The sequence below is a fragment of the Musca autumnalis genome, unplaced genomic scaffold, assembly GCF_047663935.1.
Source record: "Musca autumnalis isolate F117 unplaced genomic scaffold, ASM4766393v1 scaffold_5, whole genome shotgun sequence".
NCBI lineage: Eukaryota > Metazoa > Arthropoda > Insecta > Diptera > Muscidae > Musca > Musca autumnalis.
This window is the reverse complement of record NW_027412088.1, coordinates 7,131,528-7,149,515: the sequence shown is the minus strand read 5'-3', so window position 1 is coordinate 7,149,515 and position 17,988 is coordinate 7,131,528. Positions and strand designations below refer to the sequence as shown.

The following is a 17,988-nucleotide window of genomic DNA, read 5'->3' as shown; positions in this document are numbered from 1 at the left end:
ATACCCATCTTTTATAAAGGAAGATATGAAAAAAACCAAAAAGTTGAAATACAAAAGATGCCGTAACGCATTCATTTTTCAACCGATTTCGTTGGTTTTTCCCATTTTGGAAAGCCAACTAAATTTCCTACTTGTTAACAGTAAATAATTGTACAGTTAGGTGTCATTTACGCAGCCTAGAGCACAAGGAAAAACATTTTACTGTTTTTTAATGCGTTTTTGTCACACTTAAACCACTATTACTTAGCCATTTGTTAACCGATTTTAAAAACCTATGGCTTGTTCGAATGGCATTACTCTCCCCTTTATAATGAAATACAGTGTGTGCAAATCGGTTGTGGAAAAAAGAAGTAATGTCCGTTTAAATTTGAAAATCCAAGAAAGCCCATTTTTCACTACATTTACCGTTATAAAATCAAAACCCGAAGTGACCCAAAGAAACCAAAGGTATTTTCGTCTTCTGTGGACTCCCACAAACCCGAATTTGTGCCTCAGAAATGCTGCAAAAAAATTTTGTCTCCATTTGTATCACAGTGTAATTGGATTTTAATTAAGAATTGGCAAGTACAGTTAAATTTCTATAAACAGTATCTCTACTTACCCGTATTATTAATATATTTTCATAATCTACATCCTGAATTCCCTCTTGCATGTAATTTTTTTATAATTATATAGTTTTTTATTAACAAATACACATATTTACAATAATTTACAATTACTATATTTATGGTCATGGATTTCGCTCATATTCTAAAAACACATATTGTATTATTGTGCCTCTTTAATAAACCATACCCTGGCAACGATAGTATTCATCACGATGTACCAGAATTTCATAACCACCATCAATGCGAATTTCCCGACCACCGTAAGGGATATAAAGACATCCATGTGAGCGATGAATTTTACCACAGGTCAAGGAGCCATGATAAGGAGCGCGACCAATATATAGTATTTCTCCGTTTCTGGTACGTCCTCCTTCAACTGCTCCGGGAGCATAACCATTTATGGCGGGGACCCAAATGTAATGTTGACCCACCAGCATTTCATAGTTAGTTTTATGGATTTCTTGACCCTGATACGAAACATAGGCTGATGAGCGACCAGGTACTGCTTTACCGGGAATAAAATCTCCATTATGGAAGGCACGACAAACATAAATGGTGGACATGTCGGAATCTTGACCAGCATGTACAGCATCTCCTGGTGTGTAACCAGGCGAGGCTGGAATCCATCTGTCAAAGCGATCGGATGGCTGATAAGTTGTAGCTGTAACAACAATTGTGGCAGGAGGTGGAGGATAACTCGAGGGATTGTATGTGGATGCAGGCGTCATAGTTGGTGGTGGCGGTTGATATGCACCACCTGGAGGCGTGTATGTGACAGCTTCGATGAATCCCGGTTTGGGTGGTAAGTAACTAGGCCCAGGGTTGGGCATTGGCATGGGATTTGGCGTATATGGCGGTGGTGGTCCAGTAGGTGTTGGCATTGGCATGGGTGGCTTTATTTCTGGATAGGGACAAACTGGAGCCCCTAGCTCTGGATATGGGCACAGTTTCTCTGGTGGTGTCATGGGTGGTGGTGGAGGTAAGGGATCAGTAGACACCAGTTCTACCTTCCAGCCTGCGGACTGTTTTTCTTCAACCAAAATTTCATAAGTTTCCAAACGGCGTTCAACTCCTCTGAAGGGAATGAACAGAGCCTTGTGGACCTTAGAAACACGTCCCACCGTTAAACTGCCCTCATAATGACCTCTGCCTATGTATACGGGCTGCTCCAAAGATGTGGTGCCACAAACAACGGCATTATCGGGAATCATGTGATTATAGCAATGACGCCACACCAAATTGCGGCCACACAAAATTTCAAAGTGATCCTTGGGTATTTCTTCTCCCCTCCAGGAACCAAAGGCCAATTGTTTGGCGGGAACTACTTTCAGCACCAACATGTCACCGTTGTGGAAAGCTCTGCCCACATACATCATATCACCATCAAAATCATTACCACCCACCACAGCATTGGGTGGTAGATTGGAGTAGGAAGAGGAATTGACCCATTTGTAATCTGAAATTCAAGTAAAAATGATAAATAATAATTTTCTTCACTAAAATTTGACAAAAGTTTACCTTCAAAATCAATTAGAGGAGCAGATTCCGGAGCTCCACCAGCAGCCACACCACCTCCACCATAGACCAAAACTTCATATTTTTCCAATTTAATTTCGCCTCCCTGGTAAGGGATGTACAAACATCCATGTGAGGGTTGAACTTTTCCCACTGTCAAACTATTGGCATAATGACCACGTCCAATATACAACGGTTCTCCGCTACTGGTTTTACCCGAGCTTATTGCATTTGGTGGTATATTTGGACCGAAACAGGGTTGCCATGTATAATTGTCGCCCAATAACAATTCATAATGGGATTTGGAATGTTCACCACCAGCCCATGAAACAAATGCCAATCTTTTGCTGGGTATTACTTTTGTCGGCAGGCAATCCCCCTCATGAAATGAGCGGCCAACGTAAATGGGGGTGCCATCACTGTCATAACCACCGACCACAGCTTTGGGTGGCAGCGGTGCATACGGAGATGAATGTAACCAATTTTGGGCTAAAATAAAATCGAAAAAAAGTTTTAATAATTGGATTTCGATTCAGAATGGTTAGATATATAGGGAGAAGGCAAAATAAAGCAGACAAAATGTTGATGTTTTGTGAGTAAGCTATACAAATATTTCTAAAAAATATATATTTCTTCCAGACATAGATCAGGTTCGAATATGGACTATATCGGTCCACTCCATTGGGTATCTCCCCCACAAAATTTCAAAACTTTTGCCAAAAGTGCAGTTTAGGAACACTTTTCGGATCGTCATGAAATTTTTTGCAGCACTTTTTTTAGAGGCAAGTCCACATTTTCTAAATAGCTTTAGCTGTGTCGGGATCAATTCAAATGACTGATGAGCACAAAAATGTATTAATTGTGCATCCGATTTGGCCGAAACCTACAAAAGTTCACCATATTTGCTTAAGTGCAGTTTAAGGGCTGTTAGAACATAGTTAGCAAATTTTTAAACGATAGTTAAAAAACTCGCGAAAAATATTCTTTAAAAAATCCACGTTTGGGGAAAAAATATTCGTTGAAAACTCCATGTTTTGGGAAAAGATATTTAAAAAAAAATCCGCTTTTTGGGGAAAATATTTGTTAACATTTCCACATTTTTGGAAAAGCATTCGTTAAAAATCCCCGTTTTTGGAAATATATTCGTTAACAATTTTCACATTTTGAGAAAAACTTTCGTTAAAAAATCCAAGTTTGGGAAATTTATTCGTTAAGAAATCCACGTTTTGGGAAAAAATTCGTTAAAAAATTCACGTTTTGGGAAAATATTCGTTAAAAATTCCACATTTTGGGACAAAATATTCGTTAAAAAATCCACGTTTTGGGAAAAATATTCGTTAAAAAATCCATGTTTTGGTAAAAAATATTCGTTAAGAAATCCACGTTTTGGGAAAAAATATTCGTTAAGAAATCCACGTTTTGGGAAAAAAATATTCGTTAAAAAATTCACGTTTTGCGAAAAATATTCTTTAAAAAATCCACGTTTTGTGAAAAAATATTCGTTAAAAATCCATGTTTTGGGGAAAAATATTCGTTAAAAAGTTCAAGTTTTGGGAAAAAATATTCGTTAAAAAATTCACGTTTTGCGAAAAATATTCTTTAAAAAATCCACGTTTTGTGAAAAAATATTCGTTAAAAAATCCATGTTTTGGGGAAAATATTCGTTAAAAAGTTAAAAGTTTTGGGAAAAAATATTCGTTAAAAATCCACGTTTTTGGAAATATATTCGTTAACAATTTTCACATTTTGAGAAAAACTTTCGTTAAAAAATCCAAGTTTAAAAAAAAAATAATCGTTAAAAAATCCACATTTTGGGGGAAAAAGTATTCGTCAAAAAATCCATGTTTTGGGAAAAAATATTCGTTAAAAATCCATGTTTTTTTAAATATTCTCTAAAAAATCCACGTTTTGTGGAAAAAATATTCGTTAAAAATTCATGTTTTTGTGGAAAAATATTCGTTAAAAAATCCACTTTTTGGGAAAAATATTCGTTAAAAATACCACGTTGTGGGACAAAATATTCGTTAAAAAATCCACATTTTGGGGAAAAAATATTCGTTAAAAATTCATGTTTTGGGAAAAAATATTCGTCAAAAAAAATCATGTTTTGGGAAAAATATTCGTAAAAAATCCACGTTTTTTAAGTATTCGTTAAAAAAATCCACTTTTTGTGAAAAACATATGCGTTAAAAATTCATGTTTTTTGGAAACATATTCGTTAGAAATCTACGTTTTTGGAAAAATATTCGTTAAAAATCCACGTTTTTGGGGAAAACATTTGTTAAAAAATCGACGTATTGGGAAACATATTCGTTAAAAAATCCACGTTTTGTGAAACATATTCGCTAAAAAATCCACGTTTTGGGAAAAAAATTCGTTAAAAAATCCACGTTTTGGGAAAAATTATTCTTTAAGGAATCCAATTTTGAGAAAAAATATTCGTTAAAAAAACAAGTTTTGGGAAAAAATATTCGTTAAAAATTCCACGTTTTGGGGGAAATTTTTGTTAAAAAATCCATGTTTTGGGGGAAATATTCGTTAAAAACCCACGTTTTGGGAAAAATATTCGTTAAAAATCCGCGTTTTAGGAAAAATATTCGTTAAAAATCCACGTTTTGGGAAAATATTCGTTTAAAAATCCCAGTTTTGGGAAAAATATTCTTTAAAGAATCCACTTTTTGGGAAAAATATTCGTTAAAAAATCCACGTTGTCGAAAAAAATTAAAAAAAAATATTCTTTATAAGAGCAACGATGTTAAAAAATATTTCTTTAAAAATCCACGTTTTGAGACATGATTGGTTCATTGCTGTAATAGGCAAACAGTGGAGAAGGTTGCCGAAGATGAAATTTCGGTGGAGTATATCCGCAAACAACAAACAACAAATAAGGGAACTGATGAGAACCAGTGGCGAGGTTCGAAACTATAGTCTTCATTGTCCTTGGCGAACATTAATAACAAACAACAACAACATTAATAACAAACAAAATCGACTATTTAAACTAAAATTCAACTTACCCATTTTCTCTTGAAGTTTCCTTCAATTTCCAAAATATTCGCAAATAGCAATTGTCCGTTCCAAATTAGTTTTTTTCTTTACCACAGTAGAACTAGTTGTTTTCTTGGGACTGATTCATGTGAATCTAAAATAGCAACAAAACCATTTATCAATTTGAAATGGCTTTATTTTGAAAATACCAACTTCCAGTGGAAAAGGTTTACCCAGATAAGAATGTTTTTTGCTTCGTTTACAGTATAAGAACGCAGGAGATACGATAAGAAAGGAGGTACGATAACTGATTTGCCAAATACTTTCCAATGTATGACTCAGTTGTGGTAGTAGAAGAGAGAGTATAAGAGGAATGTTTGGTTAAGTGAATCCCCTTGTACACCTGGCCAGTGAAGAAAAATGCCATATCACATACATATTTACTGATTAGTAAGTATTGACTAACTGCTACAAATTATTGATATATGTATAATTTTTGGTAAAATGATAAGATAATGATGGTTTTAATAAAAATACAGAGTGCCGCAACGAAGTGGAAAAAGAAAGTGTGCTAAAAGAAAGAATGTAAAAGGATGTAATTATGTGAATACCTCCTGCCCATCCCTTTTCATGTTCTGGATTGCATCGGTTAAATTACAACGCATTTGTAAAATTACAGCATACACAAAGATCATTGTAAAACAGTTGAATTCACCTAAGCTTAGCATACTTTTAGGCGTTTTAATTAAAATCGTTTTCCCAAAGAATATTAATATTTTTTGTTGTTAAATAAAATTGATTTAAAGGATTTAAGAAAACCATCGGACACTTTCTTTAATAAAATAGACTGTTTCTCAGTTTTTAATGCCTCATATCAGAATTGTTTCAACAATTTTTGTAATCTAACCAATAAATAACTCCCCTACTTCCTGTTACATTATTTTGTGCGAGTATTTCGCAATTCAGTGTGTAATGTTTTTTTTTTTTTTGTTTAACACGACAAAATATTTTCTCGCCCATATCATATCATAACCGATAATAGTTCACGCACCCTGTGTTCCGTCAACTTTTTGTTTTACTCACCTGTAATATTGTTTTATCAGGTGTTGGCAGAAGAAGACTTATCAGCGACTAAAGGTGCTGATAAAGTGCATGTTTAAATGTTTTCCGACAGTTTTAGTAAAACGTTTAAAGAATCAAGAACCCTTTTTTAGTTAGTACGGATAGTTAGAACATACTAGACACATCAATAAATATGGGTAAGTAATGAAAGTGTTATTTTGAAGACGAAAAATATTGATTGGCAAAAGGAAACTTGGAATTTGTAACAAAAATACATGTGTGGAGTGCTATAATTGAAGATTGATCATTGTAAAATTCAAATGCTGATCATTTTACTTAAAAGAAAACCCAAAACCTTTAGAAAAGTCGTATTCATTCATATGATAGCAGCATGTTCGGTTTCGGTAATTATTGTGTTACAAAAAATATATATGAAACTAGAGCATCGACGGAACTCATTGGATCTATAAATACAAGTAACAGGTGTTTTCATTATTTAAATATAAATTAAAAAGTTCAAAAGTATTGGGAAGTATATGTACATACAAAGATCTTGATTACACTGAACGAATAAAATTTAAAGACATTAACATAACATAACATTTTTTCATTAAATGAAGTTAAACTCTCTTGTTACGATATCATAACATTGCTGTGATTTGTGATACCTAATTTAATAAAAACTGCTGTGGTATACAACTATGTGTTCAAATATTTCCTTTTGAATGTTTTGTTCTTCATGTTGTCCTTTTATTGTATTATGCATTTCTTCAAGTCGTTATAGTTTAATGCCTTGCCTTTAATTTGAAATTGTCACATTTTTCTATATTTTTACAAAAAAAAAAAAAAATATATATACGACGAAAAGTACTTCTGGAAAATATATTCCTTTTATACTTCAGATAAGCCATTGGTTGATAAAGAAAATTTGACACTCAAACCAACAACAATGTTTATACGTGGCGTTCAATACCAGAACTTTTTCACCTCCAGTTTTATTGCATTAATATAATCGCCATACCTTGCCAATGAGTTTATTAATCATATTTCATTTTTTTTTTAATTTATACCAGCAACTCAATACAACAACAAATTATTGGACTACAATTTTGTTCCGCTCTGTTAAAAAAATGTATAGAATAAAGTCTGTTTTGTAAAATAACACACACATTACAGGTGTGAATCATCATCATTGTCATAATCAGTCAATATAAAAAGGCCAATTGAAATTGTAACGTGCGACGGTTACTTCTTATCTCTTATCTACATTAACATGAGTGTAGATAAGGTTGTATGTACTCGAAAAATAACTAACAACTCTTTGTGTGCCCTACATTTTTTGTTATAAATTACAAAATGTTATATTTTAAAGCCTCCACAGATTTAAAATTCGTTACAAAAGTTAACTTGTTTACAAATTTAAAATTAAAATTTAGGAGTCTTACGGTACTATTTTAAATTACCTATAAATACTCCTAACGACCATTTTTGTTATGTCTATGCAGACGTTTTTGTCTCTATTTAAGACGTTACACCAATTTGTGCACTCCAAAACACCACATTTTCATGAATTTTTCCAAGAAAACTACCAATCTTTTTTATAGAGTTGTGGCAATTGAACTAGATGGAACGATCTAGTTCCAATTGTCTACATCGTTTGTATGAAAAACACTGCGTATACGTAATTTTACACGCTAGTTTGTATGACGTTGCTCATTCGTTTTGGAACTAGGAATTCGGTTACACGGCTTTAGTTTTTTGTACACCATTTTTCATCTGAAGAGGCACATCTAGAGCTAAGTTCGGTAATGTTGTCCTGCCGTTTTTAAGCGATTTGCGGTACCCACTCTAGCTCTAAAACGAATAGTCCTGTTAATCTATTTATTTATATTTCGACTTTCATGAGTAGACATTATAATAATATAATTGTTCCACAAACAACCCAGAATGGACAAGAATACTGCTCTCATATGAATTGGTGTTAGCTTAATGATATGGGATCTACTTATTATAGCCTAGCACTTGCTGCGAAGTTTTTCGTTGCTGAAATACTCAGGAAATGTCGCCAACATTACACTGAGTGATATTTTGCCTCTGGAATTTGATGTTGCCTGGCCTGCAGTGTACATACTATTGCCCAAATAGGCATTACCCATCAATAAATTCCATTACCAAATAATCCCAGCAAAATTTTATGAAACTGATTCCATGAGATGCCATGATTTCACTTCATATTTTGCATTGGTTCAAATGAAGTCGTGAAGGATCCAATATTTCCATCGGTATTAGAACCAGCGTTGCCGACAGTTTTTGGTCGGAAATCGTCAAAAAAATCGTCAAATCGTCAACAAAATTTGCAAAATCGTCAAAAAATCGTCATCATGATCCAAAACTAGGTTTGGTTACCGTTTAATGCAATTTTTAGCCGATAGGTTTGTCAATGAGACCAACAACATAAAATATACAACCCACAGCAATAAATAAATATAACCCAATCTCACTTAAAGGGTTGTCCCTAGTTGGCCAGACCACAAAAACTCATTTTCTTGAATTGTTTTCAAAGAAACTACCATTTTTTTTTAATTCGTTCATCAAGAAGGAAAGTGCTCTTTCCTTCTTATACTACTTTTGGTATTTTTGTTGTTGAAAAATATTGCAAAGTCTTGCGGTAAATGACTATCTGCGAAACCCTTTTTTATAAAAGCGTTTTGCGATGCCAACGATGAGTCGAAAACGAATGCGTCGATTATCGCACATGTGTGTAAGCATTTTAAGAACCTATTAATATTACCTTAAGGCGAAACAGAATTTTAAACAAACTTTTTTATAAAAAAAATTAACTGTCAAAGTCAAAATTTTGATTTTAACAAAAAAATTTACTGTTTTTTTGTCAAAAAATCTGGCAATTTTTTTTTAAACTGTCTCGCTTAAGGGCAGCCTTTTATTTATTTAATAAGCTCACCAAATCATGTGAAGATCGGTTTCGGTTCGAGCTATCGTTGGCACCGACTTCAAAAATGCCATTTCGAAAAAAACGCGTTCAAAGTATCAAGAAATTGTTCCCTCAAACTTCGCTTGCTTGACAGTGTGACCGTCCATGTTTGTCGGTCCACGTACATTTGGTTGATGGGCAGAAAATCGACAAAAACTCTCATTAAAGAGGACATGGGTCGGAAGTATTATATCTCGAAAAATGTTAAAGGAAGATTTTCATTCATTAACAATCCTACATGAAAATGTTCAGCTGATGTAAATCCAAGTTGAGGCAAAAACTATGAAAATACCTCTATTCCAGATATGTATGTGCCTAAATAAAGCCATTCCGTCTCGAAATTGTTTAAAAACATTAAAATAGCTCATGAAACCGAGTTTGGAATATTGCTTTCCTTAAAGACTTTCGTGAAATTCTGGCCAAAATATAGTTATCATGTTTTATTTCATGCAATTCGGGATTACGTGAAAAATCGTCATTTTGGACCATAAAATCGTCAAATCGTCAATTTTCAATTTTAGGCCAAAAAATCGTCAAAATGACGATAAATCGTCAAATTCGGCAACACTGATTAGAACCCATTCGAAGGAAGTCGTCAAAGATCCGATATTTTCATCAGCATTTTAACCCATTCCATCGATCTAATAAAAAGGTTTTTATGGAACACATATGTATATACATTAGGGCGGGGCGATTTGTACGGAAGGAAAAAAACCTTAATGGGCCCTTCGCGTTTCTGATTCCTGGGATTGAACTGAGCAAAAAAGTCCACTAGACCATAGTTCTACCGCGAAAAATCGAGGCTGCCGATTCTGACTTTAAGTTTTTTATCCACGTTTTTTGGACATTTTAGCATATAACGGTCAAACCAAGACAAAAATTTTAGCCAAGACAGTGATTAAGAACTCTCTAATACATCGCAAAAGCATTGGAATGCTCCATCAGACAGTTTTGGCCTTGAGAAGGTGCAAACTTTTCGGAAAATGTCGATAAATGGCACTGTGCTATAAAAGTTGACCATAAAAATATTCAAGCGTTCTGATGCAAAATTCTATCGTGTTGGGGTCCATGGACAACGACAATGCCTTTAGTTCGGTTGGGTCACTTCGTTTTATTTTTTATAACGGTAAAATTAGTGAAAATCTGGGTTTCTTACATTTTCAAATTTCAACGGGCATATCATCTTTTTTCACAGCGGATTTCTAGTGATCCTTCTTCCTATTATGAGAAATTCCGTTATAGTTGTTATGAGGGGGTTTTCAGACTTAAACCACTATAACTTAGCCATTTGTTAACCGATTTAAACAAATAATAACTTGTTCTAAAGAAATTATTCACCACTTTAAAAGGAAGAAGGATCACTAGAAATCCGTTGTGAAAAAAGAAGATATGTCCGTTTAAATTTGAAAATGTAAGAAACCCAGGTTTTCATTACTTTTACCGTTATAAAAAAATAATACGAAGTGACCCAACCGAACTAAAGGCATTGTCGTTGTCCATGGATTCCAACACGATATAATTTTGCATCAGAATACTTGAATATTTTTCTGGTCAACTTTTGTAGCACAGTGTCATTTATCGACATTTTTCGAAAAGTTTGCTCCTTCTCAAGGCCAAAAACTGCCTGAAGGAGCGTTCCAATGCTTTCGCGATGTATTAGAGAGTTCTTAACTACTGTCTTGGCAACGATTTTTGTACTTGTGTTGGATCGAAAATTTCAATGGTTTGGCTGTTATATGCCAAAATATCCAAAAAACGTCAATAAAAAACTTCAAGTAAAAATCGGGAGGCTCGATTTTCATCGTAGTGGACTTTTTTGCTCAGTTCAATCCCAGGAATAAGAAACGCGAAAAGCCCATGAAGGTTTTCAAATCGTCCGGCCTAATATACATGTATCTATTATTTATTTTTAAAGCTATATATAAGGTTTATTATTTAGAATAGGATAGGAAGTTCCCAATCTTCGAACTAAAATTAGAATGGGACTCCACTCTTTTTACCCTCACATGAGTACATGTATTGATTGTCAAAAACGCAAAACTAGCCTGTGTGACGTAGGCGTCCAGACAACTTCAAAAACGGTTGTAAAATTATGAATGAAAATAGTCGATTTTTTCATGCCAGTCCAGGGGCTCAATTCTGGTTATATGAACATTTGAAATGAAAACTTTTATAAAGGGAATAAATGTCAAATGAAAAATTTTAGTCCATATTTACATTAAGCAATTTTCCTAGCGGCAATTGTCAATTTGTCGATGAGGGAGGGTGTTGAGAGGCAAATGGTTACCATATGCTTCACCTCTCTCTCCATCAAACTGACAGTTGCCGCAAGGAAATTTGCCTAATATAAATATGGACTTATAAAGCATTTTTTTTAATTTCCAATTTTCATAGAACAAGAATCCAGGGGCTGTTGCCTTGTTTGTTATTTGAAATAGTTTTGTTTTCATTTATTCAAAAATGTCCATGTTTACTGTCTACGAAAATTACCAGAAAGTGCCGAGGCAACTAGCCAAATGTTTGTATGTATTAGTAAATCAGAGTTGTATTTGCAGACAGTCTGTCTTTGTAAACGCCAAGTTAGGCAAGAAAGGGTATATACGATAAATATGTGCGACAAAAATGTGCCTCATCGAAATAACGGTTTTAGACCTCATGTATGTTTGGACGAAATTAGTTTCAGACAATTTGGATCCGATCAACTGATACGAACGGATCAACTGATTCAAACCAAATTTTGGGTATCGTAATATTTTGTTCAAACTTGGTTTAGGTTCAAAGATGGGCCATATCGGTCCACTCCTTCCGGTACCTCCTCCACAAAAGTTCGGAAAATTTTTACGTACGATAACTCTTGATGGAAGTAACCGATTTGATCCATGCTTTGCACATCTTAAAATTTCTACCAAACTTAGATGAGGTTCCAATATGGACTCAGTCGGTCCACTCCTTCGGGTACATCCCACACAAAATTTCGGATAAGTTCAGATTAGGACCTGCTCTCGAATCGCTTTGATTTTTGTTGCAACAACTTGTATTCACTGCCCCCTATACGACGTTATAAGTTTCATCAGGGGCAAGTCCATACAAAGGTCCATAAAAAGCCCATCAAAAGGTGCAAAAAGCCCTTATGACACCGTGTGTAGTTGTTGGAGCGCAAGATAACTCTCGAACGGATCTGCCGATTCGGTCCAAAATTTGGCCTTCGTATTATTTTGTCCAAACATAGTTTAGATTCGATGATAAACCATATCGGTCCACTCCTTCAGGTACCTCCCCCACAAAAGTTCAAAAATTTTCGGAAAAATTGTGCGCACGATAACTCTTGAAGGGAGTGACCGATGTAATCCATACTTTACACATCCTAATATATCTACCAGATATAGATCAGGTTCGAATATGGACTATATTTGTCTACTCCTTCTGGTACCTCTCACACAAAATTTCGTATAAGTTCACTTTAAGACCTGCTCTCGAATCACTTTGATTTTTGTTGAAGCTATTTGCATTCGCTACCTCCATTACGACGGTAAAAGTTTTTTCAGGGGCTAGTCCATATTTCTTGGGAAAACAGCCCGAAAGGTGTAAAAACCCCTGTGTCACCATATGTGCCGGTCGGAGAGCACGATAACTCTCGAACTGTTCAACCGATTTGGTCCAACATTTGGTCTTCGTCATATTATATCCAAATTTAGTTTCATGGGACAATACCGGTCTACAACTTCTGGTACTTCTCCACAATATTTAAAAAATTTCACTAAAATGCTAGGACAATATCACTTGAATGGGGCAAATAATTTGGTCCAAACTTTGGATCTGTTAATAGTTTGTTAATATTTAGTTTAACTTCTAAAATGGCCCATATCGATCCTCTCTAAGGGTACCTCCCCCACAAAAGTGCAACATTTGTATCTTAGGGAAGTTAATTCCTAATCCACATTTTTGTCGGCAAGTTCAAATGTCCAAAAAGGGCCACAAAATTCTGAAGAGACCTTAAATAAATTCGATCTGTCCGTAGGTGAAAGTTTCACTTCACATTGGCTGAGGGTATATATCTGTCAGCAAAGCCGACTGACACTTTTTTACTTGTTTTTCTAAAGATCCCTAAAACAAGTCCGTTTGTAGATCCCTATAAGTAGCAAGCGACATAATTTCTTTCCAAAACAAAATAGTATACATTTCCAAAATTTTGTTATAAAATAACAGCATTACAAACTAAAAGTAAATCACAAAATAAAAATTCTTAATGGAGTGCAGTTAGAATCCGTGCCGAAATCTGAACTGGTGATGGGAAGAAAATATATACCAAAAAACCTTTTGAAAGATTAAACATACCTGGATGCGGTGAGTGGAGTGTTGCGGTGCAGCGGCGATAAAACTGCAATTTTCGATGTAAACTTTTTGATTATAATTAAATTGTAGTTATATCATGAATTCCTTTGTATTAATACAGAGTTTTTGGTCATGAAAATCATATTTCAATACAGCATTTTCAAAACAAGACGTGAAAATGTCATGCCAAAGTGTTGGTTAAGATGTGTTAAAGATTTTTTTCTTTGATAACACTGTGCAACATTTTTAAGGTGATCTTGTGCAAACAATTCGAACTGCGGATTTTTTGAAAGTACAGACCCAAACGACAAGAAACCCTAGTTGGGTTTTGTTGTGTCAGATCCAGCTCGGATTTTATGGCCCCATCTAAACATGGTTAAATATTGAGTTTTTAAAGAAATTCGGGGCTATATCTCTGAAACCAATGCGAATCTTCTTCTGACCTCTGAAGCAAATTTGTAGATAAGGACAAGAATACAATATTTGAAGAAATAATGAACTCGAAAAATTACATTTATTGCCTAAAATTTCAAAATATATGCAAAAATACCACAATTTTTATACATTTCGCACCGTATATCCAAAACTGTTAATATTTTCTTTTGGAAAAATATTCCCTGGAATGTAATACACAACTCTTCAGAACATGTCATTGTTGTAAAATGCCTCTATACCGTTGTTTTCAGTACATTTCTCAACGACGATTTAATAAAAATGTCAATAATGTAGTGAAATCCGAAATGCGAGAATAAACTGTTAGTGTGAACTGTGTTTGAAATACGTGTTGTTAAAAGATATGATTCAAAATACCGCTGAAACAATATGAAGTAAGCATTTTAGAGATTCAGGATGTTCTAAAGAATTGTTGAGAACTTTATTTGGAAGATTTTTGCAAAAGGTTACTTGGTTCAACTCCCAATAGTTTAGCCGACAAAGACCAGAATTGCAGCAATTATGTAAAATTTTCTATATTTTATAGATTTTGATGCCCTAGATGGAGTTTTTCTTATGTGGTTTGTTCAAAAGATAAGTTCTACTAGTTTAGGGCTACAATATTGCTAAAGACAGCAAGGCCATATTCCTATTCGTTTCTGAGATAAAGGCCTGATAAATTCAAAAAAGTGTAGATTTAGCCCGGTTTATATGAGGCCATAAAATCCGAACTGGATCTGACAGGACAAAACCCAACAAGGGTTTTTGTAGTCTAAATATGTACTTTCAAAAAATCCATACTAGAAGTTGTTTGCATTTTCAGTGTTGCATAGTGTAACCCATGCAATTTAAGGGAGAACATGTATGTATGTCCGACGAATGTTAAACAAATTTAATGTACTTTAAACATTCTACACATTTTTGCAAATGGAAAAAATTCCTTTTTTGTTGGCTCACCCCAATGTACATACATACTTACATTTTCATAATATTTTTCCTAGACATTTTCTCTTTCATCATCCAGAAACAATTCATTTTGCACTTGTGTAAATAATTTAAAGCAAAATGTGAAAACTTAAGGCCCTATTTCGAATGTCAATTATTCATATTTGTAATTTTAAAGCTTCATAACGTCCCTCATGCTGTTTCAGTCATAAGTACCGTTTTTCATTTATGACAGTTAAGGTTCCTTGTAATACCACCTAATCTTGAGTCATTAACTAAAAACAGAACACAAAATGGTGTTGTGTATTTTGTTTTCTCTTTTGATTGGCAAACTCAATTAATAATCCTTAAATGATTTTGACTGATAACTTGTTTACTTTTGAAATTTTGTTGGATTTTTGATAAGCCCCAATAAATAATATTCCTAAATACAACACCGTCATAATAATTGAGTCCACAGTATTGAATGATAATAACAGCGAACTTTAATGAGCTTTGTTCTAAGAATTCTTAACATTGCAAGGTGATTTTTTTGTTCATTTTGCTGTAAACTATAAAAAACAAAACCTGAAGAAGCTAGCAACAAGTATTTCTTATCTTCACTTCTCTCCCTGCTCCAAAATATTTTGATATTTTTTTTTATAAAATTTGCTTCCAAACAAACACTCATACGTAAATGAAATGTTTATTTGTTTGTCTGTCTGTCAAAGTTAGGTTCCGTTTAATTATGACTCAAAATAGGTGTAGTATCCAAGTACATTTCTTGCGACACTTGACTTGCTGGTATTATCTTGTTATACTTGAGAGTTAGTGTTGTTGTTAATGTTGCCATTTTGCTATAATAAACCGGTTCTTTTAATAATAGTTTCATCAAATGTAATTCGTTCAAAGAAAATTGCATAAAAAGTCTTCTTCTGTGCCAATTTTTCAAATTCCAGAGTTACCTTACAATGTTACCAATTTAATTTTTGTTTTGCAAATCTATAATCCCGCAAACTTAAACTTGTACAGATCACACTTGGGTAACAACAAATGTCTATGAGGATTTGCCTCCATTTGCCATTCATGCTGGTAATGATACCGATGGTGATGACATCTATGTTGGACGTGCCTATCACAATGGTGATTTGTTGCCATGCAAGGTAATTCCCAACAAGAAACAAGCCTACGTTGCCTGGGGTGGCGAAGAACACAACAAACATGATGTTGAAATTCTAACAGGTCATCATTATGGTAAGTCCAAGCAACTGAGTCACATGTACGAACTTAGTCATTAATTACTAATAATTTATTCAATTTCAGTTTGGATGCCCGCAAGTCATGGCTCCGTTCCTCCTCATGCCTTGCGTGTAGGAAACACCAGTGATGGTGAACCCTTGTATGTGGGCCGTGGCCATCACCATGGCAGTTTGACCCCTGGCAAAGTTCATCCTTCCCATGGCTGCTTGTACATTCCCTATGGTGGTGCTGAAGTCAAATTGGAACACTACGAAGTTTTGGTACAACCTGAAACCTGGATTTCCTCATCGGGTACCGCTATTTTGCCCGGTACCGTTCATGGTGGTACTGACTGTGATGGTCAGGACATCTATGTTGGCCGTGCTTATCACAATGGTGATCTTTTGCCCGCTAAAGTTATTCCCGGCAAGGGCTGTGCCTATGTTGCCTATGGTGGTGGTGAACATGTGAAGCAGGACTTTGAATTGTTGGTCGGTTATGGTTACGGATGGGTACCAGACTCCAATGGCAGCGTTCCCCCCGGTGCTGTTGTCTGTGGTCGCACTTCCGATGGTGAACCTTTGTACATTGGTCGTGGTCATTGGAGCGGTAGTTTGACACCCGGAAAAGTACATCCCTCTCATGGTTGTTTGTACATTCCATTCGGTGGTCAAGAAGTACGTCTTGACAACTATGAAGTGTTAGTCAGATCTTAAGTAATTCATGTCCTGTTTCATTTCATTCCATTTCCATTGTTGAATTATTACTTTTTACACAAAAAATGTTGTTTTAATCTATTGTGATTAATTTATGTTCTATTTAAAAATAAAATACAGTATACAAATACATACTTATTTAGCTAATTCCTAGCCAGCATTTGGAAGATTGTGTTTTCAAAAATTACGTGGCGTAGTCTTTTTAGAGTCTTTTTGGTGATCAAAAACTGATTAACTCACTTGTATGATCAAAAAGGGACTCGAATGTGGCTCCCTCTAACGATTTAAAAGATTTCAATTTAAAATACAATAACAAAATGTATCGCAATCGAAAATAAGTCATAAGGAGCGTTTAAAATGTGACTTTTATTTTCGTTATTTATCAAGAGATCGTCTGAAGATTGAAAACTGCCTTATCAAAACATTTTTTAAATATTTTTATACCCTCAACATTTAGACTAGAAAAGGTATATACAATTTCATACGGGCAAAATATGCCTCATCGAAATAATGGTTTTAGACCCCAAGTATGTTTGGACGAAATTAGTTTCAGACAATTTGGAGTCGATTTAGCAATGTCCATCTGTCTGTCTGTCTGGCTGGAGCGCACGATAACTCTCGAACGGATCAACCGATTATGTCCAAAATTTGGCTTACGTAATATTTTGTCCAAACTTAGTTTAAGATCGAAGATCGGTCCACTTCTTCCGGTACCTCCCCCACAAAAGTTCGAAAATGTTCGGAAGATTTGTGCGCACGATAACTCTTGAAGGGAGTAACCGATTTGGTCCATACTTTGCAAATCGTGAAATGTCGACCAGACTTAGATGAGGTTTCAATTTGGACTCAATCGGTCCACTCCATCGGGTACCTCCCACACAAAATTTCGGAAAAGCGCAGTTTAGAACCTGCTCTCGAATCGATTTGATTTTTGCTGTGGCAACTTGTATTCACTGCCCCCCAAACGACGGAACAAATTTAATCAGGGGCAAGTCCATATTTCCTGAGAAAATAGCCTGAAAGGTGCAAAAAACGCCCATGAGACCATGTGTAGTTGTTGGAGCGCAAGAGAACTCTCGAACGGATCTGCCGATTCGGTCCAAAATTTGGGCTTCGTAATGTTTTGTCCAAACTTAATTGAAGTTCGATGATAAGCTATATCGGTCCACTCCTTCAGGTA

The 17,988-nt window shown here is 34.8% G+C and overlaps 2 protein-coding genes across 2 annotated transcripts; one reads left to right on the top strand and one right to left on the bottom strand.

Moving 5' to 3' along the window:
* Positions 1 to 656: 656 nt before the first annotated feature.
* LOC141406534 (uncharacterized) lies at positions 657 to 5,291 on the bottom strand. Its single transcript, XM_073992166.1, has 3 exons — positions 5,141 to 5,291; positions 2,127 to 2,612; positions 657 to 2,064 (listed from the first exon to the last, which is right to left on the bottom strand). The coding sequence occupies exons 1-3, from the start codon at positions 5,142 to 5,144 to the stop codon at positions 782 to 784; spliced, it is 1,773 nt and encodes a 590-aa protein (XP_073848267.1). The 5' UTR covers positions 5,145 to 5,291; the 3' UTR covers positions 657 to 781.
* A 920-nt stretch (positions 5,292 to 6,211) lies between these two features.
* Positions 6,212 to 16,940, top strand: LOC141406536 (uncharacterized). Its single transcript, XM_073992171.1, has 3 exons — positions 6,212 to 6,370; positions 15,886 to 16,107; positions 16,177 to 16,940. The coding sequence occupies exons 1-3, from the start codon at positions 6,367 to 6,369 to the stop codon at positions 16,806 to 16,808; spliced, it is 858 nt and encodes a 285-aa protein (XP_073848272.1). The 5' UTR covers positions 6,212 to 6,366; the 3' UTR covers positions 16,809 to 16,940.
* The last annotated feature ends 1,048 nt before the right edge of the window (positions 16,941 to 17,988 follow it).